The sequence below is a fragment of the Phascolarctos cinereus genome, unplaced genomic scaffold, assembly GCF_003287225.1.
Source record: "Phascolarctos cinereus isolate Bilbo 61053 unplaced genomic scaffold, phaCin_HiC Scaffold_9;HRSCAF=440, whole genome shotgun sequence".
In the NCBI taxonomy this organism is placed as follows: Eukaryota; Metazoa; Chordata; class Mammalia; order Diprotodontia; family Phascolarctidae; genus Phascolarctos; species Phascolarctos cinereus.
Window position 1 is genome coordinate 85,015,168 of NW_027556402.1, and position 27,818 is coordinate 85,042,985.

At 36.5% G+C, this 27,818-nt stretch overlaps 2 protein-coding genes across 6 annotated transcripts in view; one reads left to right on the forward strand and one right to left on the reverse strand.

Moving 5' to 3' along the window:
- The first annotated feature begins 1,452 nt into the window (after positions 1-1,452).
- HPF1 (histone PARylation factor 1) lies at positions 1,453-20,606 on the forward strand. The gene is made up of 8 exons (XM_020997875.2): positions 1,453-1,588; positions 6,309-6,468; positions 8,062-8,251; positions 9,248-9,346; positions 12,037-12,187; positions 15,915-16,002; positions 18,028-18,200; positions 20,335-20,606. The coding sequence occupies exons 1-8, from the start codon at positions 1,541-1,543 to the stop codon at positions 20,464-20,466; spliced, it is 1,041 nt and encodes a 346-aa protein (XP_020853534.1). The 5' UTR covers positions 1,453-1,540; the 3' UTR covers positions 20,467-20,606.
- A 2,209-nt stretch (positions 20,607-22,815) lies between these two features.
- Positions 22,816-27,818, reverse strand: part of CLCN3 (chloride voltage-gated channel 3) — a 114,700-nt gene continuing 109,697 nt past the window's right edge. For 3 of the 5 annotated variants that reach the window (XM_020997870.2, XM_020997871.2, XM_020997873.2), the window contains 2 exons: positions 27,156-27,231; positions 22,816-25,364 (listed from right to left, as the gene is read on the reverse strand). In XM_020997870.2, the coding sequence (XP_020853529.1) occupies positions 25,206-25,364; positions 27,156-27,231 (235 nt within the window). In that variant the 3' untranslated portion in view covers positions 22,816-25,205. The remainder of the gene's footprint in view (positions 25,365-27,155; positions 27,232-27,818) is intronic. The other 2 variants (XM_020997872.2, XM_020997874.2) reach the window with 1 other exon arrangement.

Genomic DNA, 27,818 nt, shown 5'->3' on the forward strand with positions numbered 1-27,818 from the left:
GGAATTATAGTACAATACTATCTGTGACTGGGAAGCTAAGTGGTACAGTGGATAGAGTGCTGGGCCTGGAGTCAGCAAAACTCATCTTCCTGAGATCCTCAGCTCTGTGACTATGGGCAAATCACTTCACCCTGTTTGCCTCAGTTTCTTCATCTGTAAAATCTGTAAAATGAGCTGCATAGATACACACATGTACACATTCTACAACCTGGTGTATTAGATAGCTAGCAGGCCTTGGAGTTAGGATGAACTGGGTTCCTTCTGGCTTTTGGTACTTACTAGTGGCAGCTGGGGGCAAAATGGTTGGAGTTTTGGACCTGGAGATGTGAACACCTGAGTCCAAATCCAGCCTCAGACATTCACTAGCTGTGACCCTATACAAAACACTTAACCTCTGCTTCAATCTGTAAAATGGGAATAAAAATAATACCTATCTCTATTTGTAAAGACCTTTGTGAACTTTAATGTGATAAACATATGTATAATATGTATTATTATTCTTAGCTATTAATCGGGGTGATGGCTGAACAAATTACCATACATCATTAGAATGAAAAATTATTATTCCATAAAAAATTAGGAAAGTGATGGTTTCAGAGCAGCACGAGAAGACGTTTTTAAATTGATGTAGTCAAGTGAACAGAAGTAGAACAATTTATATAATAATAACAATACTATCAAATCAAACAACTTTGAAAGCTATAAGAACTCTGATAAAGCAATGACCACCCCTGATTTCTCCAGTCAGAGGGGTGATAGATGGATTCAAGATGCAGAATGAGACAGTCCTCTTTTTTTTTTTTTAATATGGTTCATGTAGGAGTCTGTTTTGTCATTTCAGTTGTGTTCAACTCTTCATAACCCCATTTGGGGTTTTCATGACAAAGATACTGCAGTGGTCTGCCATTTTCTTCTGTAGTTCATTTTATTGATGAAGAAACTGAGGCAAACAGGGTTTAAGTGACTTGCCCAGGGTCACACAGCTAGTATCAGAGGCTCGATATGAGCTCCAGGCTCAGAGCTCTATTCACGGGGCCACCTAGCTTCCCTTAGGGTGCCAGGAAGGAGAAAAAATTTAATTTTTATTCACTGAAAAAATTTTAACTTAAAAATGCAAGTTTCTCTGAATCCCCAGAGCTTAGCACTGTGCCTATCACATGTTTATTGACTGATTGACTGAAGCACAGGCCTTACCCGTTCCATGGAACTCTGGCATGGGCAGGGCCTTTCTTCCCGGGCTCAAAACACACGTTAGTGGGCGGGGCCACAGCACCCTGGGGGCGGGGCTTCTGTTGCCCTCTTAAGGACCTGATAGGTGCTGAGGGGCTTCCGTTAACACCATGGAAACCATTGAATGGGCGGGGCCTCTTCCTTATATTGGCAAGTGGAAGGGAGTTTGTGGAAAAAGAGGCGATAAAGCCGGCTCCCGATTGGTTGGAGCTTGCGGCTCTTGACCTCGGAAGCAGTTGCCGTTGGTGCTCGGAGTAGGAGGCGGTTGCGAGGCTCCTGTGAGTCCGCTGCTTTTCCAGGCAGTGACAGGATGAGAGGCTGCAGGAAGCGCAAGTGTCGAGATGGAGCCGGGTCGCAGGTAGGCGCTGGGAAAAGTGGGGCCCGAGGGGAGCTCAGGGGCTCTGGCGGAGGCGTTCAAGGACTGGTCCGTGCGGGAGGCCGCTGCCGTATGAGGCGCTGGAGCTTTGGAGCGCTCTTCGCCATCTCCATCCGCGTCTCCCTGCCCCGGACAAGGCCTGCGGAGCGGCCGGATCCTTGGCCAAGGGGTCTGGGGGTGTATCCTGTGGCTGGATGAGTGTCTCGGAGCAGATCACCTCCCCTCACTTGGTCTCGGATTCCTTACGTTAGGGAGCTAAGCCTCCTTTAGGCTCTGGAATGTCAGTCATCGTATTCCCGCTAGGGGGCGCCGTAATGTGTAGAGCCTGGCCCAGAGTCAGGAAGTGCTGAGTTCAAATTCAGCCTCCGACACTTAGATGTGTGACCCTAGGCAAGTCATTTCACCGCTTTGTCCCCGTTTCGTCAGCTGTGAAATGGGGACCAGTAATGACACCTAACTCCCAGGGTTATTGTGAAAATCAAATGAGATAAAAATTATAAAGCGTTTGGCATAGTACCAGGTGCTTGTAAGTAAACGCCTAAAAATGTTAGCCGCTATTATTATTCAAAGCCTGCCTTAGTGTGACCCTGGTCAAGTCACTTAACCTCTGTTCTCCTCAGTTTCCTCAACTTTAAAATGGGGACAATGATAGCAACTCCCAGGTGGATAACTGGATTAACTCCCTGGGTTGTTGTGAATATCAAATGAGACAAACATTGTTAAACTGCTTAGCACATTGTCTGGAGTCAAATAGACCTGAATGCAAATCTGCCTCAGACACTTCCTAGCTGTGTGTGGCCCTGGGTGAGTCACTTCAATTCTGCCATCACTTTTTGCAGGTCTATAAAATGAGGGATTTGTTTTCAGTGGCCTCCAAGGTCCCTTCTGGCCATAAATCGGCCGCTAGGTGGTGCAATGAGATAGAAATTTGGAGTGGAAAAGAGCTAAGACGTTCCAGTCCTGTCTTAGGCACTTCCTGCTAGTATGACCCTAGATGAGTTACTTTTTTTTTTAATCCCTTTTCCTCAGTTTTCTCATCTATGAAATAGGAATAATAATAATAGCATCGACCTTGCAGGGTTGTTGTGAGTTTCACATGAGGTAGTAATTGCAAAGTGCTTAACTCAGTGCCTGGTACGTATTTATTAAGTGTTTTGTATTATCATTAAGTCACTTAACTTCTCTGAACCTCAGTTTCCTCCTCAGTAAAATGAGAAGGATGAATTAGAAGGCTTCCGAGCCCTACACTTATAACCCTATGGTTTTTGCCTGAGTCCCCATTGAGTTTTCAAGGACAACTAAGGGAAGGCTAGAAATTCATTTATTCAGTAAACATTTATCAGTTTGTGTTCTGGTCTCTCCAGTCACACTTCACAATAGCTGTCAAAAGTTTTCCAAAATCACTGATCTGGCCGTGTCACTCCCCTGCTCAAAAAACACCAATTATTCATTGCTTCCAAGATAAAATATAGTTTGGTATTTTAAAAAAACCCTTCACAACCTGTATTCACCTCATCTTTCCAGGCTTGTTGCATAGTAGTTCCCATTACTTACGCTGTAGTATAGCTAAAACAGGTCTGCTTGCTATCTCATAGACACAGTATTTCATCTCCTGTCTCTGTCCTTTTTGCACAAGTGAACTCCCTGTGCCCAGACTATGCTCCTGCCTCACCTCCACCCTTTAGCATCCTAGCCTCCTTCTTGCTTAGTTTAAGCTTCACCTCTTACATGATCTTCCCCCAGCTACTAGTGTCTCCATATTTACTTTATACTTATTTATAAATGAGCCTGTTACTTCTAATAGAATGTGAGCTCTTTTGCATAGGGCCCTTTTTTGGTATTTGTGTCTTCAGTACCTAGCACAATGCCTAGTACACATCTTAAGTGCTTCATAAATATTTTTTGACTAAATGCTGCTCTGCAAGGCATTGTGTGATAGGCTCTGGTGATACGATGACCAAAAAAACCATACTTGCTCTCAAGGAGCTTGAGGGCTTCCTACTATGACATCTTAGAATTTAGACTCACAAGCCCTTGGGGTTTGGAAAGGATCTTGATCTCTGAGATCATTTACTTCAATTTATACCTGACCAAGAATGAGTTCTGCTTAAAACATCCTTGACAAGAGTTCATCCACCCTTGATTGAAAAGTTCCCAATGGAATCCTCTGGAGACAACCCTTCAGAAAGTTTTGGGTTTTTTTTTAACTTTTGTGGAATCCAAATATGCTTTCTTTAATTTCTTCCCTTTGGAAGAGAGATTGGCTCCAGAAGGCAGAGCTAGGAAAGAGTGGATGGAAGTTTCAGTGAAGCAAATTTAGATTTGGTAGAAAGAAAAACTTCCTAATGTGGCTTTCTTCTCAACCTGTCTGCACAGCCTTTGGTGCTATGGATCATTCTTTCTCCTTAATATTTGCTTCTCTAGGTTTTCATGACAATGCTTTCTCCTGGTTCTCTTACTTGTCTGACCCCTCCTCAGTCTCCTTTGCTGAATCTTCATCCAGGCCATTCCCCTAACTGTGAGTGTTCTTAGGGCTCTGTCCTGAGCCCTCTTTTCTCTACCCGATTTATTATTTCACTTGGTGATCTCATTAGTTTCTGTGGATTCAATTATTATCTTTAGCAAATCATTCTCAGTTGTTCTTCTGACTTCTAATCTCACATCTCCAGCTGCCTGTTAGACAGCTGGAACTGGCTGTCCCATAAACATCTCAAACTCATGTTGTCCAGCATTAATGTTCATTTGTGTCGTTGTAGTCATGCAGTGTGTTGTTTTACTGTTGTGTGCTAAGTATTAGGATTACAATGAAAGGAAAAAATAGCCCCTGCCCTCAAGAGTTTACCTTCTAATGGAGAAGGATTTGGTTACTTCATTTTGCATTAATTCCTGTCTTTCCAATAATTCATTATTTGTTATTGTTTCTTTTCTATAATTAGATTAGATAATGCATTTTTAGAAGCACTTCATGTGTTTGGCAGTGTACTAAGAAGCACCAGGAATAAAAACACAATTAATTAATTAATATCCATTATATTTACGTGCTGCAATTTGTTTAGCCATTCCCATCAGTGGCCATCTATTTTGTTTATAATTTTTTGCGCAAAATGTACTACTGAAAAAATGTTGATGCATATAAAGCCTTTCTTTTTATTTACATCTTTGGGTCATTTGCCATCAGTGGAATCTCTGGGTCATAAGGTATGGACATTTTATTCACTATATTCATATATTTTTAAACTGCTTTCCAAAATGGCTGGACTAATTTATAGTTCCACCAAAAATACATTAGTATGCCTATCTTTCCACAACCCTGCTAACATTTAAAATTCACCTCTTTTGCCAGCTTTGCCAGTTTGCTGGGTGGGAAGTGAAACCTCAAGATTGTTTTGATTTGCATTTCTCTTGTCAGTGATTTGAACATTATTTTAAATGGTAGCTAATTCTTGTAATTTTTTTGAGAATTGTTTAACCTTAATGTTTGACCATTTATCTATTGGGGTTAAGCTCTTGATCTTATATGTTTTTGTTAGTTGTCTATATATCTTGGATATCAGATCCTTATCTGAAAATTTTGATGTAAAGATTTTTCCCCCAGTTAATCACTTCCTTTTTTATCCTAGTTTCATTACTTTTGTTCATGCAAAAGATGTGAAGGGGTAGGTATGTGTGGTCTTTATCTGTAAAAGAAAACTATTTCTGACACAATCAGGTATGGTTCTTTTGTGGAAGATGTTATTAATCTTTTTTGTATCATGACCCCTTTGGCAGTCTAGCAAAACCTACAGATTCTCCTTCTCAGAATAATATTTTTTAAATGTATAAAATTAAATAGAAGTATAAAGGAAACCAATTATATTGAGTTTCAATTATCACAGTATTTTTTTTAAGTTCACAGACACCAGGTTAAGAAACCCTATCTTACAGTCTCTTCTGCCTTTCTTTCTTTCCTTCTGCTTTCTTTCTTCCTCCCACCCTCCATTAATGCATACGTGCTAATCTCTGTACATATTTTTTTTCTGTAGGCATAGTACAGTAGCTAGGAGGTAGTTGTGAATGACTACGTCAGAAATAGTGCCAGAAAGGACCCAAAAGAAAAGCCTCTGCTGCCTCAGTGACTCATCCCTCTCAGCAGCAGCCCTCAGCCATGATTAACATGAAATCTGTTTCCATAAAGCCCTTTTTAACACACTACAAAACTAAGCAAATCAGAGGCCGCCTTTCTTTTCTTTGCTTTTTTATTGCCTTTCTCTTTTCTTTCTTTTTCTTATTATTTCTATGTTACTGTTTTCTATTATCTTAATAAAGTATATACCTTTCACAGATTGACTCCCCTTCCTTTCATTCTCTACTAACAGATACAGTCACTCCCATGCCCCCAAAAGGCTGAAATTTTCCTCTTAGAAAGTACACACTGGGGCAGCTAGGTGATGCAGTGGATAGAGCACCGGCCCTGGATTCAGGAGGACCTGAGTTCAAATGCAGCCTCAGATACATAACACTTACTAGCTGTGTGACCCTGGGCAAGTCACTTAACCCCATTGCCTAGCTTAAAACAAAAAAAAGTACACACCAAACCCATTATGTTTGCAAAGAAAATCAGTCTAGTTTTGTCATACCCAGAAAAGGGATGGAAAACTTTGGTGTTTAATGAAAGTTCTAATTATTGTCTGATAATTCATATAATTTTTATGCCAACTTGCAGCATGAAAAATCAAAATACATGAAGAAGAAAGGATCTACCCGGGCGGATGTCTCTGATGATCTTCGACAAGAAGTGGAAAATCTCTATAAGGTCTCAATGCCTGAAGATTTCTATCACTTTTGGAAGTTCTGTGAAGAACTTGATTCTGAAAAACCAGCTGGTAAGGTGCCTCAATAAGTTCTTCCACCACTGAGGGGAAGTATAAACAAAATATATAAATGTGCTTAAAACTTTTGGTCAATTTGATATAGTTCAATGTTGATTTTTTTTTATGATCATTGCAGACAAAGGACTGATGAATATCTCTATGCTGGAAAAAGTTTTCATCATGTAAGATAAGCTTCAGAAAACTTTAGGTGTGCTTTTTAAATTAAATTTTTATGTAAAGTATGTACTTCCCATTTGGACAGATTTTTATCTGTATGCCTGGAAAAGACATGGAGGTTAAAAAAAAAAGACCAGCTTGACTAGAGCAAAAGTTTTAATATAGGGAAGCAGTGGAAGAGAAAGTTGGAGAGATAAGGTGGAGTCAGATAATGGATGTCCTTAGATGACAGGGTTAGGAATTTGAACTGTATCCTGAAGGCAATGGAAAGTCATTGAAGACTTTTTGAAAAATGAAGTGACATAAAAAATGTGATTTAGGAAAATTAATCTGGCTGTATTCAGGATTAAGTGGAGGGAGATAAATTTTTAGTGGCTACAGAAAATTCTTCATTTATGGTGTTATGCTCTTTGAATAAAAACATTTTCCATATAATATTCTGTAAACAGATATTTTCTTTGACTTACTTTGTTTACAATTTCTAAGAACTTTATAAAGATTCATCCAGACACGTTGCAATATTTAACAGCTACATGAATGAGTGCTGTACAGTTTTGAGATTTGTTTTGATTTGTTTCAACTCTAGCACTATCTTTCCTTGTCTTTCCTGATCCCTTCAGCCTCTGATACCTCTCCTGCATTGCCTTTTATTTATTAATGTATTTATTTTGTATATACTTATATTAATGTTGTCTCTTGCAATGGACTGCAGACTTCTTGAAGGCAGAGACTGTTGTATTTTTGTTTGGATCCTCAGCTCCTAAGAATATAGTAGATACTCACTAAATGCTTACTGGTCGAATAATAGAAATCATTCACATAGAAACACAGTGGCTGAAAGCCGTATGAACAGATGAGTTTTCTAAGGGAGAAAGAGAGGCCTGGTTCTGAATTTGGGGGGCAAACTGACATAAAAGTAGGTGGAAGACCCTCAAGTAGAAGAGATGTGAGCAAAGTAGGAGGAAAACCAAAATTGCAGCTATCCCAGAGTCCAGGGGGTTTCAGCAGTGAGAGTAGACAAAGGTGGCATTTGTGACAAGATCAAGGGGAATGAACACTGAGGAAAAGGCTGTTGGATGCAGCAATTAGAGGTTACTGGTAGCCTTTAAGAGCAGTGTGGTTTCAGTAGAATGGTGAGAGTGAAAGCTGGGTCACCAGAAGTTTAATGGTATAAAAGAAATTGAGGAGGTCGTTGTAAACAACTTATCCTAGAGGCTAGCACAGTACCTTGCACAAAATAGTTCCTTGATAAACAACTGAATTGAATTGACAATCTTCATATACCACTAGAAGGATCTGTTTCATGTTGAAAACTTTGTCATTTTTGTAAGATTATTACTTAGAAATACACAGTTGAATAGAAAGTATTGTTAATACTGCTTTCCTGCCAGAAACTTTTTCCCTTTGTGTACTTAATTTCATTTACAGATGCACTGTTAACAAGCCTTGGACTCCAACTTGTTGGTCCTTTTGATATCCTTTCTGGAAAACACAAAGTGCAAAACAAATCAGCAGACCTAAATTTTAACCTTCACTGGAGGTTTTACTATGATCCTCCTGAGTTCCAGACCATTGTTAATGGAGATGACAAAACTCAGTATCACATGGGGTATTTCAGGTAAGAAACCTGGTTTTCCCCCATCTTCTCAGAAAGCAACTAGTATCTCTTCACCATTTGTCAGTAGATATACACTTGACTAACCCAAGGTCTTTCTCAAGAATAGAATTTTATGATTCAGTGAATGACACATTATCTTTCGCTTAGTGGACATCTAAAAGTAATGAGTTTGGTCTCTTGGCTATTTTTCTTGCCTTAGCCACTGCAACTTCTCTCTAAGATAGGTGAACGCTTGCAATGTTCTCTGCACTTGTGTTTTCTTCTGGGAAACTATGAGAATCCTCAGTGAATTACCAAAAACACAGGGGAGCTATAAAATGGGGCCATAAAAAGTATGCTGGAAACCTCACTTCCTTTTTTTCCATCTATGCCACCCATATGTTACAGAAGCCTTGATAAGAGAAAAAACTTTCTTATCCAGGTTGGGTGAAAGAAGCTCTTGTATTTAGCCAAAAGGGGAGCAGTGTTGATTTGGAGAAAATTCTATCAACCTCAGTCAGTTAGAACTGCTACCATTTAATCAAAAAACCAGGTAGGACAATAGAATCAAGAGGATTAATTGTTGAGGGAAGGTAGAAGAAAGATATACTCACCAGACCACATAGTACAGCCTTGATGGACTTTTATCTTTTAACTCCTTTTGTCCCATAATCCTTTTGTGGGGTAGAGATGAATAAAACATTGCTCATTCTATAGGCTGTGTTCTTAGAAGCTGACATGTAGGTTTTAATCCAATTTTAGGCTTGTTCTTAAGTCCTGTTAAGAACCAGTTAACATTTTGCTTCCTGAAATGTTACTAGTCGTTAAGATATGGCCATATTCAGTAAAGCATATACTGAGACAAGATTGAGTAAAGTGTTGGCACCTAGCAGCTAGTTCCATGTCCTTTTAAGGGAAATTTACCAACATGAATTGACAGCTCTAACAGCTGAATTCCCATTTTCCTGGATATTGCAAGAAATGTTATGGACGTGTCAATATTTTTGTGTTTAACAGAGACTCACCTGATGAACTTCCTGTATATGTTGGTGTAAATGAGGCAAAGATAAATTGTACAATTGTTCAAAATGGAGACAACATATTTGCTGCAGTCAAGTAAGATTTAATACTTTTTTTTTTCCTATCTTAGTTCTGTGGTTCACAGTAATTTCATTTACTTTGGAGTATTGGGGAAAACGATAAAAAAATTTAAAAATCAATTTGTTCTTTTACTACCAGTAAAATATTTGATTGAAGGAAAACTGAGGTTTTCATTCCTTGTTGCCCCAACCACTGTATTAGAACAGAAATGCTAAATTTTCAATCTTGATATAATTTATGGACACAATTAAATATTCAAAAACAAACCTATTTGAAGTTACAGTATTAGTAAGGCTAGAATAAAATAATTTTTTAACATAAGATTTAATTTCTTTTCTTTAAAGTGTTATTCAGATAGTTTTATGATTTTATCATATATCTCAGGATGATATACTGTACCTTGACTTAATTTAATGATAACAATACTTTAATCAAACCGTTTCTCTGGGATGTTGCAATTTACTTTAACATATTTTAGTTACATAGAGGGAAAGAAAAATTTGATGCACTGAAAGTAATATGCTGTCTGACATTTTATCACTGTCTTAGCTTTATTTTTTTAATTAGATTTTTTCCAAGTAACAAGCATTTATTTTTCTCTCCACCTTGCAACTGGGAGAAAAAAAGAAAAACAAAATCTTTTAACAGATTCAAGAAAACAGATTCCCACATTTGTTATTTTGAAAAATGTGTCTCATTTTGTATATTTAGTCTGTTGCCTCATCGTCAGTACTCTGGAATCACGATTGGCCTTTGCTTTGATCAGAATTCTTAAGTCTTTGAAAGTTGTTCATTGTTACAATGTTGTTATAGTATAAATTATTCTCTTTCACTGTTCGTTTTACTCTGCATCAATTCCTACAATTCTTTCAGGTTTCTCTGAAACTGTCCCTTTCTTCATTTCTCATTAGCCTTGTATTACCTTCATATATGGTAATTTGTTCAGCCATTCGATAATTGATGGGCACCCTTTAGTTTCTAGTTCTTTTCTACCATAAAAACCATGAAATATGTTTGTATATGTGGGATCTTGTCTTTATTTGTTCTCTTTGGGATTTAGGCCCAGTAGTTGTGTCTCTGAGTCAAAGGGATACATAATTTAATAACTGATTGGACATAGTTCCACATTGGTTTCCAGAATAGTTGGACCAATTCACAGCTTCAACATTGCATTTCAGTGTGCTTTTTTTTTCATGAAGTCCTTCCAACATTTGTCATTTATGTTTTTGTCGACTCTTCTAATCTGAGAGATATACAGTGAAACTTAGTTGTTTCCGTTTGTATTTCTGTATTAGTGGTTTGGAGCATTTTTTTCATACTGCTGTTGATAGCTTGTATTTCTTCCCTTGAGAAGTCCCTCTTCATATCCCTTGACTGTTTATCAGTTTGTAAACGGTTCACCTAGGAGCAGCTAGGTGGTGCAATGGATAACACAACTGGGCCTGGGATCAGGATTCCTTTTCCAGCTCATTTGCAGGTAAGGAAACTGAGGCAAACAGGGTTAAGTGATTTGCCCAGGGTCACATGGTAAGTGTCTTGGGGCCAGATTTGAACTCAGGAAGAAGTCTTCTTGACTTCAGGCCTGGCACTCTGTCCACTGTGCCACTTAGCTGCCCCTTTTTTAAAAGTAAAATTTTTAAAGAACTAGTAAAGGTATAGAGAAAAGAGGCAAGGATAAAAGGATTAGATGGCAAGTCCTGTGAGGAAATACTGATGAATTATTAGGGACATTTAGCCTTAAAAACTGTATTTATGAGGGTGGTATTGGTCAGTTCATATATGACTGAACAAAAAGTTCAGGCTTGGAATCTTGTCTCCCTTCTCTTCCTCATCCTCCATATTCAGCCAGTTGTTAGGTCTTGTTGATTCTATCTTTCCAGCCTCTAGTCCTGTTCCTCATCATCTCTCACCCGGACTGTCACCATAGCTTCTTCTTGATCTCTCTGCTCTTTCAAATCCATTCTTTAATAGTTGCCAAATTGATATTTCTGGGACGGAGATCTAACCATGTTATTCTCTTCAGTCCTCTCCTTCCCCACTTCACATTTCCCCTCTCCACCCATCCAACCCGTATTCCCCAGCAACCCTTATCATCTCTAGGGCTAAAAAAAAAAAAATCCTCAGCCTCATATCTAAAACTCCTTATCTAACTTTCACATTATTCTACCATTATTTCTAGTTAAACTGGCTGGTTAGCTTTTCCCGTTGCACAGCATTCTCTCCTCCTCACGTTTTTCACAGTGAATCCCTCATATATGGACTCTTTCCTCACCTTTTCTTAGAATCCCTTCCTTCTTCTAAGACATACCTCAGGATTCCACCACTGTTATATGAGGTTTTTCCCAATTTCCCTCGTTCTTCAAGCTGTTAGTATGGTCTCCCTGTTCAAATTACTTAGTATTATTTTGTATGTAATTTGTATTTAATTGTGTACATGTTATTTCTCCCCACCTTGGTCTTGTCTTTGTATCTGTTGTGTCTTGTACTTAGTAGGTGCTTAATGAATATTTATTGAATCAAATGTTTGTCAGTAATCACCTTATTTATTTTCTGATATACATAGTGTGAATATATTATATTCCTCCTTTTAAACTGTCACTATGCTATACTTTGGAGTGAACTTAGTAGCAGAAATATTTCCTGTAAACATTTAAAATTTTTCTTATGACTTGGAATATTAATGAAATCTTCCCCTTCTGTTTCAGATTATTTTTGGTGAAAAAAATTCAGGAGGAAACAGATAAAAAGAAAACTGGTCTTTTACAGAGCATAAATGAAAAACTAACAGAAGCAGCCAAAAAGCTGGGTTATTCTTTGGAACGAAAAAGCATGAGCGTGAAACAGAGAGATAAAAAAGTATGGATTAAATCTGTTCAGCCAATCCCTGCGTAGAAGCTTTTGTGCTTTCTTCTCATCCCAGTACTTTCCTTCCCTATCTCTAACTTAAAGAAAGCTGGATACTGTTATCCAAACAGCCATTTTGGGGTTTCCTGATCACATCATTGACCAGGAAGAAACACTGAAGAATGAGTGGTTCTGTAGGTTGTTAAATGTGCTCTGTCTGCAGCCTTACCTCAGAAGGTAGATGCTTATCTGTTGCACTGATAATGATATTGCTACCATCAGAGCAAATACCAACCATTTTTTACTTCTTATTTTCTAATTTTTTTATCCGATTAACATTTTGTGAAGGCAAGCAGAAACTTTTTTTTAACTTTCTACTAATGGATTCTTCTTTATTTTTAAGATTTGCTGTGGTTCAAGTTTAGGGGTAGTTTTGTGCAGTTGAATCTTTTACTACTGACTTAAGTAATGGAGTTCTTTACCATTTGCACAAGCCATTAGTTCCATTTTGAAGAATGATGCTGAAGTAATTCTTTCTCCTGTGTAACCATAAACTATCTTACCTCCTTTTCCCTTAACATTAATGGCAGCATATTTCCTTTCAGTATTTTTTCTAATGAACACTATGTAAGCGTCCCTTTTGTAAGTAACTGATATTGCTATGATGTGGCTCCCTTTATTGTTTCATTAGTAAACTCATTCTGATATTTAACAGAGAAGTTAGCTGTAGGCAGCCAGAAAGATTCTTCTATTTTGGAGAAAATACAAGGCATTATTACTGAAAAGGTTCGTATCAGGGTGAGTGTATTCATGCTGTTTAGGAATATAAGGGTATCTTACTTAGTCTCTTACCACAGTGAATAGTTAGCTTATTTGTAGAGGCCTGGCAAGGTAAAATACTTCATTTTTAAGTAAGTTATATATGACTGTACCTCCTTAATCCACTGAAACTATCCTAATTCTACTTCAGTCTGCCCTAACATCTCATCTACAAGGATGGTGCTCTGATAGCAGTGGTATGTAGCTGCTGCTGCCCTGATGAGAAAAGATGCATGTCAGCTTTCTATTTTATCTACAGACTTTTTTTTTCTACCTTACTCTTTTTAATAAGATGTCTTGCAACCAAAATTGTTTAAGAATTAATAATGGTGGGACTTGGTCTTGTTGAGCACCGTTGTGAATCCAGTGTGATTTATTGTAACTTCTGGTCTTATTGCTGTCTTTTTTTCTTAGCATCATCATCATAATGAAGAGAGAGTGTGTGAGTGTAAATCTTGTTAAAGATGGTACTTGAGGTAATGGTCATAAACAGGAAAAGTTGTTAGCAGATTCATTGAGTGATGTCAAATTGATATGAAATTCACTGTAGTCATTCATTCCAATTGAGAAAGCTTAGTTTGTTATAGTATTTATTGACTGTTAGGAAGAGAATAATGAGCACACACTACCTAAATTGGCGAATTTTTCCTTCACTTTGAGAATAGGACATTTTGGTACAGTGGAAAAAGAACTAGTATTTCAACCTTCCCATTAACTATGTGACCTTGGGTGAATTGAGAATTTAGTTTTTTCTTCTGTTAAATAAGGGAGTTGGACTAGATGAACTCTCAAGGTCTTGTCTAGCACTACTGTTTTATTTACTAGCAGAAACCCAGAATAACATCTTCCTTTGACAAAGATGTTATGTAAACAACTATTTCCAGACATTAGTGAAATTAACTTATAGCAAAAATACATGGACAAGAAGGCATCAACTTTGCCATCATCTCTTCTTGCTTATGTTGCTACTAATAGACCTTTCTGCTCTGGCTTAATAGAAGATAGCTCACCTACTACTTTCCAGTCACTCTTTATGCTTCTGGGAAGATAAATATTTCACTTTCTTCCAGATACGCTTTTAGTTGATCTGAGAGAAATAAAGGCTTAGATAAAATAGTGTACTTCCCCCTCAGTAAGGAATATTTTCCTTCCATAACTTTGTAGTGGCCCAGGGAGATTAACTCTCATAAAGTCCCATGAGTCTTTTTTTAAGTTTTTAAAACTTTTATCTAAATCACAGCTATAATGCTATTACTGGCCTGCTATCTTGGTTCAAATTTGGGGTAGGAACACAGGCAATTGGCTATGCAGGTAAGTATATGTATTTTTTTCCCTTTGGGTGATAGTTTGTTCAGTCAATTGTAAGCATTAAGCATCTAAGTGCTAGGTATTTGGGGTTCATTATCTGTAAGCTTAGACAAAAGTATTTTTAAGTTTAGACAAAAATAGTCATATATTGGAATTTAGGGACACTTAAGGAAACAACAGGATATTTTTATCATTAGAAAGTGTATGGTGGATAGAGCACCGGCCCTGGATTCAGGAGGACCTGAATTCAAGTTCGGTCTCTGACACATAACACTTACTAGCTGTGTGACCCTGGGGAAGTGATTTAACCCCATTGCCTAACCCAAAAAAAAAAAAGTATATGATTGGTTCTTATCTATAACTACCCTTTAATTTGGATTATAGCAATTTATACTCTAAAAGCATATATTATTATTTGAAAAACAACATTTATTTTGCAACAAGCAATGATAATATTGTAGCAATGTATATTACACTTTAAAAGATTGTAGCCTTAAAGTATATTTGATCAAACTAGTAATAGAAAACTCAGACAAGTTTGGAGGAATTTCAAGAGAGGATAGCAACTTTGGAAAAGTTTAGGTTTGGGGATTTGATGGTGACCCTTGAGGAGATGGAGTAGTATGGGAAGACTTAAGGAATCAGGAAAAGTTATTAGATAGTGAAGTAATAGAGTAAGGCAAGGGAGTTGGGGTCAGGGGGAGGGGGAGGTCTAACAAGTAGGAAGAAAGTGTTCTATGGCTGGGTTATAATTTGAAAGTCCTCTTCTCTCCCCACCCCTAATCTAGTTAAAATATTACTTTGGTCATGCCCTTCCACCTGGTATCTATATGATTAATACCTTGTGAATTGTACATTTGCATCAAAAAAGAATTTGAAACAACACTTTCTGTCTGAAAATTTTAGTGGATTTTTTTAGTAAGAAGTGAAAGATCTTAATTGCTTTTTCTTGGACTTCTGTTAAGAGAAATTTACAGTACTTGAAGCAGATGATTTAAGGAATAACTACATCAGGATAGTGCCCTGGGAGTTATAGACAGGAGGAATAGGCTGAGGAACAAATCAAACTGCATTCTTGGAGAAGCTGTAGCTAATCAAATAAAACAAATATTATGGGCTATAATGGTATATTTTAAAATGTTGAAATATTTAGTAATTGAGATATTTTATCTTCTTAAGTCTTCCCATTTTGGCAATTTGAGAACTTGAATTTTCCAAATAAAAATAGTTTCTTGTTATTTGGCCCTTCTCTCCCTCCCCCCTTTTCCTCCCTCCCTTCCTTCCCTTCCTTTTTCTTATTTCTTCTTTCAGATATAAGTCTATAATGATATCACTTGGAAGAAAAATATTTTGACCCTGGTGGTTCTAAAGATGTGCTCTCTTCCATTCCAGCGACAGTTTGTTGGCATTAGGCCAAGGCATGATACGGATTTGTGTGACCAGTGTGTTGATTAAAAAACTAGTTGCTTTACTGTATTGTAATTCACACATTTGACATTTAACTAGCTTTGTATGGAGGAAATTATTACACATAATCCTTTCACCCAAGGGTCTTATTTTCCTGAAGTTCTGTCAGGGTTAATTGTACCTTTTTTCTCCCTCTTTGTCTTAGGTAGTGACAAAGACTTTTCACAGTGCAGGCCTGGTTGTCCCAATAGATAAAAATGATGTTGGATACAGAGACCTCCCTGAAACAGATGGTAATATGAGAGAGAGAGAGTGTGTGTGTGTGTGTGTTGTGTATTGTTTAAATGCTTTAATTTGTAAAGTTTGGCAGTTTCCCAGGAAATCGGATGTGACACAGGATTTATGAGATGATTATTGTGGAGCACTCCTTTCACCTAGGGAGATCCCAAGAGATGATGAGTTCAAATCTGGCCTCAGACACATAACACTCACTAGCTGTGTGACCCTTGGCAAGTCACTTAACCCCATTGCCTCATCAAAAAAAAAAATGAGAACGAAGGACAAATCAAAAGGGAGTGTTCAGTTTCCTTCTTATTTTTGAACCTATGGGATGTTCTTTTCTCTTTCAGTATGTGACTGAGTTCCTAGGTATTATGTAGTTACAATTTGTATAGAATCTTTTTTTTTCCTCTAATATTATTTTTCACTTAGTGGGTAGTTTCAGAAACCTTTTCAGAAACACACTGAATAATAGGATCACAGACTTAGAAGGTAGAAGGTATCTCTAGAGGTTATCTGGTGTAGTGCCTTCACTTTAAAGATGAGGAAATGGATGCCTGCTGAGAGTTTTAATGCAGTCAAAGTTCAAACCCAGGTCTACTGACTCCAAATTCAGAACCCTTTCCCCTGTACCACAAAAGAAAACCAGAGTGGGAATCAGGAAATCTCGATTTTAGTCTTCAATCTGCTGCTAGTCTGTATCACCTTAAGCAGGTTGTTTAATGCCTTTATATAACTTCCCCATCTGTAAAATGAAGTGGCTGTGCTAGATCTTTAAAAGTCCCTTTCAGCTCTCTCATTTGACTTCCTCTGTCCTTTATCTTCAGGAATGGATCTTTTTCTTTTTCTTATGTAGAACACCTTTTTTCACTAAAGACTTTACTACTAAACAAGAGTACAGAAAAAGTACACAGGCAGCTTTTTTTCAGTTCAGCCCTTTCTATGGGTCTAATATAGCTAGGTGGTCCAGTGGATAGAGTGCTAGGCCTGGAGTCAGAAAGACTCCTCTTCCTGAGTTCCAGTCTGGCCTCAAGACATTATTAGCTATGTGACACCCTGGACAAGTCACTTAACCTTGTTTGCCTCAAAAAATAGCACTCCAGTATCTTTGACAAGAAAATTCCAAAGTGGGTTCACGAAAAGTCAGACACGACTAAACGACAAAACATGGCTAAAGTGTCCCCTTCTTAATTGCTTCTCTTGAATAGAGGGTTTTCTTCCCTGATAACTTTCTCTCCTGCAATTACGAAGTAGCCTATGAAAATTTTTACTACTGAAACCAAACCCAGTGAAATGTACTTAAAAGGGATATACTTTGTCATGTTCTCATCAGAATCCTAAGTGAAAACAATGTTAGTTTGAATAGGAAGAGTAAAAACTTGATTCAGATTAGTCATTACAGATAGAATACTAGATGTTCTGTGGGTCTTTTTGCTGCTGAGATATTTCATATAAAAATTTGTAACCTAAGAATATTAGTTTGATCCAGCAGCTAGCTAAACTACTATGGCCCCACATTTATGCTGACCTAATTTTCAGGATTAAAGGATTGTGTTTATGTGTGACCAAAGCAAAAAGATAGGCAACACTGCATAGAAATACTAAAATTTTAGCAAATGTTCTGTTGATGTTCTGATCATATGTGTGTGTGTGTGTATACATATATGTATGTGTGTGTATGTATATATACACACACACATACCTCTTAATAAAGAGCATTTTATGCTACTCTCCTAAACTATGTATATAGAGGAATTTTTTTTCAAGTATTTGATTGGAAAATGAGTGCTTATATTTAACAGAACTCATGATGTACTTTAACAATGTATTATGAAAAGCTAAATTATAAATATATATGCCATTGTAACTGTAAAAAGAAGTTAGACTCATGTATAATGAAAATAGGGAATTTTTTATGGCCTTGTATGAAGGAAGTTTGAAAATTAATAAACATGTTTTCCCACTTTTAAAAAAATTGTAACCTACCCAGTAATCACATTGAAAAATTGCAGTCTTGTTTAAATGTGGTCTCATTTCAGCTAATCTTAAGATAATTTGCAAAATGATTGTTGAGGCATCAAGTGATGAGCAAAGAATGAAAGCATTTGCCCCCATTCAGGAAATGATGACTTTTATTCAGTTTGCTAATGATGAATGTGACTATGGAATGGGACTTGAGCTAGGAATTGACCTTTTTTGCTATGGCTCTCAGGTAAGTACTATGTCAATTCTGTATCAGTTCCTTAAAAGCTTTGCAATTTATGCATATGTACTTCAGGGTAGAGTGGTAACTCAGTAGTACTTTTAAAGCAGTATTTACATTGTTATTTAAATTCATTTGTATGCTAGCAAATGCATTGTAGACTTGAGTAATTAGTGTGGTGTTAATATAAAATATTTTGCCTCCAAGTTAATTTTCCATAAAATGAATTTTCAGAAATTTAGGACACACTAAAATTTGTGACCTTTATATACTTTTCATTAGCACATTAGCTTGTGTTTACCATTTGTTTCACTGAGAATTTTAAGTCCTTACTGATGTAAAAGATTAATTCTCATGGGAATACCCTGTACCAAGGCAGGCACAAACTCTGTGGCCCAGTAGCTAAGTATTAGGGAATTTCTAGAGGGGAAATGATAACTTACCCAGAGTCACATAGGGAGTGAAGTATTGTGGTGTAAATAGATAAAACTGTAAGCTTGTCAACAAGGACCTATGTTCAAATCCCAGCTCTGTAACCCAGACAGATTCAATGACATCTATGAAGTCCCTTTCAGCTTAAATCTATCAGTGAAAGGTGTACTTGTACTCAAGTTCTTCCTGACCTACAGTCCATCCTTGTGGCATGTAGCTTTATTAAAATTGTCATGTTTGAAATATGAAGTAAAAAGAAAGGAATTAGGAAAAAAAATATCCTTTACACTGAATCACAATTCAGTTGATCACAATCCAGTTGATCACAATCAAGGAAATGCCATTCAGCATTATCTCTGGTTATACTGTTGTTAGGGAAAAATAAAAGGAGACACCAAGAACCTCTTACAGATCTCTTGGATAGGAGAGCCAGGGAGGTTTTATTAGGATGTATATTAGGATTATAGATTGTAGATTAGGATCTGTATTAGGATACAGAACTGAAAAGTCATTCAGTCTTGTTGCCTTGTCCTGTGTTCTGGACTCTAAAAATCTTTTACATCTGCTTTGCCTAAGCATTAAGAGCAAACTTTATTAAATTAAAATTTAAATTAAGTTAATAAAAATTAAAATGTAAAGTTAACAATTAAAAATACAAATAAATTTTTTTAAAATTCACATTTTAAAAATCTGTTTTTCAGCTTACATCATATAGTAGTCTCAATGCCTTATGCATTAGAATTGTTTTCATTAATACATTTAATTAAATGTATACTTTTTGGTTTTTTTAGAAATATTTATTTTTTTTTAATTACATTTTGAGTTCCAAGTTGTCTCCCTCCCTCTTTCCCACGTCCACATTAGAGAAGGCCAACATTTGATACGTGTGTGTGTGTGTGTGTGTGTGTGTGTGTGTGGTGCACGTGCACACACACACACACACACACACACACACACAGAGGAAACCATGCCATGTATCAGTTCTTTCTCTGGAGGTGGATAGCATCTTCCTTTAGAAGTCCTTTGTAGTTGATATAAATGACCATATTATTCAGAATAGCTTAGTCTCTCATTACTCTTCAAGTAGTATTGCCATTACTGTATACAATGTTCTTTTGGTTGCGCTTGTTTCACTCTGCCTTATTTCATGCAAGTCTTTTCATGTTTTTCTAAAACCAACCGTCTTTTTAATGTTCTCTTTTGCAAATCTAAGGGAAAACAATTTGTATTACCATGGCTTTGGTTTTGTTTAAATCAGTGGTGCCAAACTCCACTAAAAATGGATCTGTGGTCCATTTTTAACTTAGAATACCACAAATCAATTTATACATATTGTATTTTTATCCAACATTCCCAGTTACATTTTAGTTTGGTTCTAGCTATACTCAGGAGTTTTGCAGGCAGCAAGTTTGACACTTTTGGCCAAATTTTCTTCACTATACTCTAGTGTTAAAATATTCTGGTATGAAAATCCTACTTGACATATAAAATTATGGTTTTTCCCTTACACTGATGAACGAAGTTGGCTTAGCTTCTTTTTGTGTCTTATACTTAAACCAAACATCAAAGGAGTTGTAATAGAGTATAACACATTTTAGGGTACCTAAAATGACTTAAGAGCAAGGAAGTTTAGTTGAGCAGGTAACATTTTCAGCTGCTGTTGTCGGGCTTGTGTTATCTTTGGATAAGTTTTTTATATTTTAATTTCCAGTATTTTCACAAGGTTATTGGTCAGCTTCTACCTCTTGCCTATAAGCTCTTGAAGAGGGATTTGTTTGCAGAGATCATTGAAGCTCATTTGGCCAACAGAAGCAAAGAAAATGTAGATCAACTTGCAACATGAATGGGAAATGGTATAAAAGTGTTTTGAAATGTTAAATGTTTGATAATGTTTGGAGCACTAAATTATTAAATAGTTTTGGTTTGGGTTTTCCTTTTTGAAAGAATTTGAAAACTGTGATTAAATAAAGCTTATAAAATTCAGCCAAACAGTTTTGTTTTTTTTAAATATGTGAATAGTAAGATTTCCATGGAAGATCAACCAATGTAAAGCTTTCAAGAGCTGGTTTGCCAAGGGACCCACACTTACCTTTGGAGAATGAAAATTTCTGAACAAGAACTCCTATAACATTTGTTCTTCTCTGTCCCATTCCCCCTTCCCCATGTTAAAAAAAAAAAAGAAAATTGGTCAGCTATACTACCTGAAGGGCTATGGCTGGAGGGAAACCCACTGCCTTCTCAAGACAGCTACTATACTTCTGAATAGCTAATTGTCAGGAGGCTCATATTGAACAAAAATCTCTGACCTCTGGGGCTAAGTAGAACAAAACTAATCCCTATTTTGCATGGCACCCCTTCAGATATTTGAGGTTGACTGTCATCCCCTCCCCACTCTTCCCCCCTCTTTAAGCTAGAATTCTCAATTCCTCAAATGTTTTAAGCTCCCAGCTCATTTTTGCTATGTTACCACAGGCAAGTCAGAAACTTCCCCAAGACGTTTCCATCTGTGAAATGAGAATGCTAGTTCTACTGCCTACCTCGATGCTAAGTAATGCTTGGAAGACTTATGGCCATACCAGTGTGGTACTTCACCCATGCAGATTACAGCCACTATAATTCTGTAGTGAAGTTGGTTTTATAAATTACTAAGGCCACAAAATTCATCTGGCCAGCCTATAAATATCCTATTATTTTAGTTATTTTTAGTATATGGCTTTGTGAATTGGGTACTGCTAGTTTTTTCTAGATTCTCATTGAACTATTACAATTTTGAAACTAAAATGCTAAGACCAGGCCCAGTAGCAGTACCCTTACTAGTACTACTTACTAGTAGTAGTACTAGTACTACTAGTGCCAACTAAAGCAGCTTGTTAAAGCTACAAATAATAGAATGAGCAAATCTGAGAGCTAAAAGGGATTCTGGGGATCATTTAATCCAGCCATCTCTTTTTACAGGAAGCTACATTAGGTCCACCTAAGTTCTGATTTACCCAAGTGCACAGAGCTAGGAACATAATCAAGGTCTCTTAATTGCCAGTTTAATGCTCTTATTATCTCCCACTCTCCCCTAGTATAAGAGTTGTCAGGTAACACTGTCAACCTAAATATGCAGAGGTATGTAGATCCTCATGCTGTTCAATCACATTCTACTACATTTATCTTTCTACAACTAGACTAGCCAGGACCACATATTTATACTTTGCATATTCCAAATGTTACACGTATGAGTATTCAATGAATATTTGTTGACAAAATGACCTGTCACATCTAAAAACTTCAAAAAGTACAAATCTAATATTTTAAATACTTAATGGGAACTTAGGAAGCTAGTAGTAGACTTCTCACTTTTGACAGAAATTCTATAATGCTTGAGGCATATCTTAAAAGCTATTGAGTGATTTCTAGTAGCTTCAGTGTATCTTGCTCACTTTAAACATGAGCATTCAGAACGAAAACTTCATAGGAACAATTGGCTCATTCATACCTTATTTTAATAAGAATAGTACTTTTTAACAAATATCTAGCTGAACTTACTGACACCACTTCATTTTTTTCTAGAATTTAGCTCACTACGGGTTGTAGCTTGTAAACTGAAAAAACAATTTCGTATCCAGAGAAAGCTGTTATTTGGGCTCCACGTGAAGTAGCAGTAAATTAGGCATACTAAGCCTATACTGCATAAGGAAGATTATCTTACTGAATATAATTAAAAACCAAACAAAAATTTGATATATACACTTTAATAGGTTTTTCTAATCAAGTCATCACTTTCCTGTGATGATATGCAGCTTTACTACACTAGTATAATAAATAAAAACATTAAGATCAATATTAAGTACATATCTAGACAACATCAGATGAACAAACTAAGTAGTCTTACTTAGTTTGAAACAATAGTCAAAAAATAAAAGATGCTGACACCCTTGCCCCCTCCTCTCACCACAAACACACCTGCTCAAATGAGGAAGCTTGAACAAGGTGGCTGCAATGATGACACTGCTCAATTAACTTGAATGGCACAGGCACATGTGTTTCATGGTCATCACTTTAGTTAAACAAGGAGACCCCACCCCCCACTCCCACTCTTTAATGTCTCAAAACTGAAAGCATTGATGGCAACAAACCATAACTGTACCAAATGACCGCAACAGAAACATGGCATTTCTTCTGTATTTCAGCAGGAAGACACATCTGGGTGGCCAACTTATTTTATTTCATGCAAAGGAACAAAATTAATGTACAGAATCTTCATCCTGAATTGTCAGATTATGAGAAGAGTGGCAATGAAGATGTGGGTAGAAACCAGAAAATAACTTGGAAAATTAAATGTATTTCAAGTTTAGGTTCATGGTTAGTCACATGCTGGGAATTTGGTGCTTCCTTTAAATTTTTTAAACTAAAGATAAGCAGCCATCCAAACCCTGACAGTCCCCAGGGTCCAAGTGTGATAATTGTATACTGACTTTTGAAAAGTCAGAAATGTGCAAAACTGTAATTCAGAAATAGTTCTGCTGACTATAGATGTCCAAAAGAGCCTGAAAGGGGTTATCTATTTTAACAACAGCAGGCATGCCAATAGGTTTAAGCAACTAGGGGTAAAAATAATTATTTGCATCAAGCAAGAAAGATAGCAATGTCTCAAATAGGTATCTGAAATGATTAACCTCCAAAATTTTTACCTGCCATAGTTCACTATCTTGAAGGTACATTACTATTAAAATAAACTGATGAACCAATTCCTAGGCCTGTGAACTGGACTAATTACCTTTCCAGGCTTAGAAAACATTTCACTATGACAGATTTTTCATTTTCCCAGTGAAAAACACATCAGCATAGTACACTTGGTTCAATCCAATGGGGTAAGTTACCTTTTTGTGTGCTGTCTTTCCTTATACTAAATCATTTTATCTCACGATTTAAGGCAGATATTTTTGGGATTCCCCTTCCCCCCCCCAAAAAAAAGCCATTCCAGCATTTTTGCCCATCCTACCAAAGAATATGATGTAGATAACTTTAAATTCCATCCAATGTTTCAAGTAATAGTTCTAACTCATTCCTAAAAATTCTATTTCGCTGAAATTTTTGCTGCTACAAATCTAGATGACCACAAAACAAAATGTTGGACAATGTTTTGCTCTTATTTATATGTATATATAAAATGATCTGCAATATTTGCAGCTTTCCAGTTCAAGTGTCACTTTTCAGAATGTGAATAGACCAGAAAAGGTTTCCAGGTGATGGCAGTGAAAGTTAGGACAGAAAAAGCCATTATGCATATATTATTCGACCATAAAGCAAAACAACCACAACCTCTTCTTAAACCCTCATTCCCAATGTAAACTTTTGTTCATTCCTCCATATTTGTAAAGGAGTCTGAATTAGTCTATAAAAATCACATTAAAAAGGTAAAATTATTTAAGTGAGATATTAACTGATCAGTATTTAATAAATTTTAATCCATAAAAATATAAATAAGAATGGTAAAATTTTAAGAAAAAAATATACATTTAGTGCAAGTTATGAATTACATTTTTTCTTCAGTGTCAGCAATGGAACATTTTCCATTGTTTCTGAGGAAAAGAAAAAATGACTGATCTAATTTCAAGGAAAAAAAGTCCAGTGTTTTATAGCATGCACTTAATGCCAGATACACCTATACAGAATAATTCCTTCTCTTTACTATCTGAGCAGCAGTATTTTTTTTCCTTATGCTGCACAGCACTGGTATGATAGTATTATCAATAATACAAAAAGTTTGCATAAGACCACATTATCCATGAAGTCTGAAGCAAAAAAAAAAAATAATAAATCCTAGTTTAACCTTGAGAGTCAAGTTTACTTTTGTTAAATTGTTTTAAACCACAGCATACAAAATTTCATACATGCTTCATTCAAGGTTATACCTGTTTGATCAGCTTTTGTCAAAGCGTCTGTACTGTCCAAGCATTTAAGGATGTACAAACTACATGTTTAATGGCACAAGAAACACTCCCTTCTTGTGATGAAACCTCAATAAAATCACAGTACATCTCAATATGAGAAAGGACTGCTTCAAAAGGGCACACCAATTTTAAAGAGGCTTTGTTACAGCTCAGGAGAGAGAGAAATAAACTTCTTCTGGAATGTAGAAAGGTGATGCATAACAACTATACATTTCATGAGTTAAACACAACAGTTTCAATGGTTAAAAAAGGGGAGGGGTGCAGGGGTAAGACATTGCAGTCTCAAAGATGGCTCAATTCAAAGTGATCCCTCCAGAAACAGGGACTATTAACATGTCTTTTCAATACTAATTACAGGCTGGGTGTTGGAGAACCCCCATCATCTCCGCTGAAGCTCATACTGCACTATCATGGCAAATCGGACGTAGTAAAATGCATCCAGTGCAGAATAATAGGAGTTGATAGGCTGTTGCTCCCTATTTGAAAGGGGGAAAACTTCACTTTCTTTTCTCTCCTCTCTCTTCTCCCTCCCCAAACCAACTCCTGATTCCAGTAGTATGGCTTGCAAACTATGTTGCCAAATCCCAGCTTCTCACATGCTGCCTTGTTTTGAAGAAAAGAAAAAAAAGATTCCCTCAGGTTAAAGCGTTGTGCTATTCAACAAATGAACTTCCTCTTCCATTTCCTCTCTCTCCTCAGCTATGGGATTCAGTTGAACATTATTGAAGCGGGGTCTTGGTTTGCCATCTGGGCCATATGACGGAGGATATCTTTTTTTGTTATGATACCAAGGAGGCGCCTGAAAGGGACAAAAAGAAGATGGCTATTAAAATAAAGGGGAAGTAAGGAAGTGACCACTAAGTCTGTAGCAAATCCTTTTTGTTAACAGTAGAGAGCAAAGCAAGCAGCCTGATTTCTGTGTTTCAAACACAGAGTTTATTTGTAAAAAGTAATAATAACATGACAAGCAACCATCATTTAGTCAGAAAAGAAGAGTGGAAGCCCACCCAACTGAGATGGTCGCTAATAGCATGGTCTCCTTCCCACTGAAACACACAGATCCATGCCCCTTTAGAGCACTCATTTATTTGGCTTCCAGAGAATGAAATTTTTGATCAATGTATGCCAACAAAAAAGGAACAAAAGAGGAGGGATAAAACAAAAACAAAACAAAAAACCAGAAGCATGAACAGGAAATGGTATCTATCCCATCTAGAAGAAAGATTTATTTTCATAACACTAGCAAGAAAACAGTTATAATTTGATAGCCAAATTATTTCCCACCCTTTTAAACCAAAGTCAATCAATTCCCACCTATCCACCCCCCCAAAATTAAGGGTTGTCCAATTATTAAGATGCTGTCTTCATGAAAGCACATACATTTGAGATCAATATGCATAAAAGAGTCCCTACACATACTTGGTTTCCAAGCTTCAGAACTTTTCCCTCATAAACATATCTGATATCCCCAGGATTCTCCCCATGCTCACTGACGTTTGCCTTTCTTGACTTTGGTCAAGGAATTCAATTACAGTGCTTTTATGAAAATCTTTGTGGTTAGCTTGTATTAAAAGTTAAGTTAGAAATCAAAGCATAAAGCAATCCTAAAAGATATCACAGGAGAAGCAGAAGCAGAATGAATGAGCAGCTGCCCAAATTATTCTGGTTAGTACTTTGTTGTTGTTTTTTAAAAGGATGCATGAAACACTTGTGAAATATTAGCATACAACAGGAGTACACAATAAGTTGTGCGCTCAAGCAGCAAATTGGGTGGACAGACTTAATACAAGTATGACTAATGCAGGGAAAAGACAATTTCTAAGGAATAATTAGGGTAAAATAACAAAATTGTTCTTAGTTAACACAACAGCCAGGACATGAAGCCAGTAAAAACAAAAGTGCATTTGACCTCAGGAGTGGTTCATGGTATACTGGAAACATGTACATGGATCTAGGCACAATTCAATAAATGAAATGGCAGGACATACATTGAATCACCAAAAGAAAAATAATTCATTCCTTTTAAAAAGACATGACTTTGAAGGTTATGGTGCATGGCAGAATAGACTAATAACATATACACACAAAGTATGCTCTGATTTGATAACTGACAAAAGACCTCCAGTGACTTTTCTTTTGCCATGATCAGCAATCCTTACATTGCTAAGATCAGCAAAAAATAATTCAATAGACTGTTTTTAATACAAGAACATTACTGACTGGGGAGAACCAATGCTAGCCAGGCTTCTTCTAAACCTGATGCACCCACTAAACCAAGCTGACCTGCCAGATGTCCTTTTTAGCAATCTCCAATACCACTTTACACCTTTGGCTTCTTGTACTTCTTCCATCATAAATAACAATTTTGATAAGAAAAGTAGCCATGGCTTAATTTCTATGCATGGAATTGCAGACATTTCCAAGTTTATTTTACAGTTAGAATTTGTCTGAAACAAACATAAATTGATTTGCACGGTACGATTTCTGTTGTTCAGCAGATATCAGGGTAAGAGAGCACTGAACAGTTCACAAGTTTCATGCTTCCTGACTTCTAAGGTGTCTAATTAGGAGATCTGATATATCTAATCACCAAGGGTTCGACGTGCTGCTTTAGTTGCTCGAGATGCTCTAATATGTTCTTCTTTGTGATGATCCCCAAGACAATCCTGAAACAGATCATGTTATGCTAATAACTGTGCAGGAAATTAAATGAAAGAAAAAAGGTTCCAATCGTAATGATAATGGATTAGAGAAAGAAAAATGAAAACATGAATTGTAAGAATGACCTTAATGAAAGTTAGAAAAATTTTTAAAAATGAAAATGCCATTTAAATTAGATTTCTACCTTGTTTACAAAATGTTTTTAAAATAGTAAAAAAAATAAAAACCTCAAAGAAATACATAAACATCCAAGATGAATGCAAATAAAGCTAAACAATTAGCCTAAAACTTATATGCATTTCATGGGCCTCTCAAAATAAAATCTAACAATTAATATAATGTTTCTTTTCCTCAAAAAAGGAAAGAAAAATGTTTTATCACTTCCAGGTTATAAAAAGGCAGCCACAATTCAGAAGCAACTCTACTAACAGAAGGAAGAATAAGGGATTGTGACTGTGAAGGGATGCTATAATTTTAGTATCAACTAGAATTTAATTTGAATCAGCAGACACACAAACAATGTTTTTCATAGGCAATGTCCTAACTTTCCAGTATTCAGTGTAAGTCACTTCTTTTTAAAGTCTTATATGCT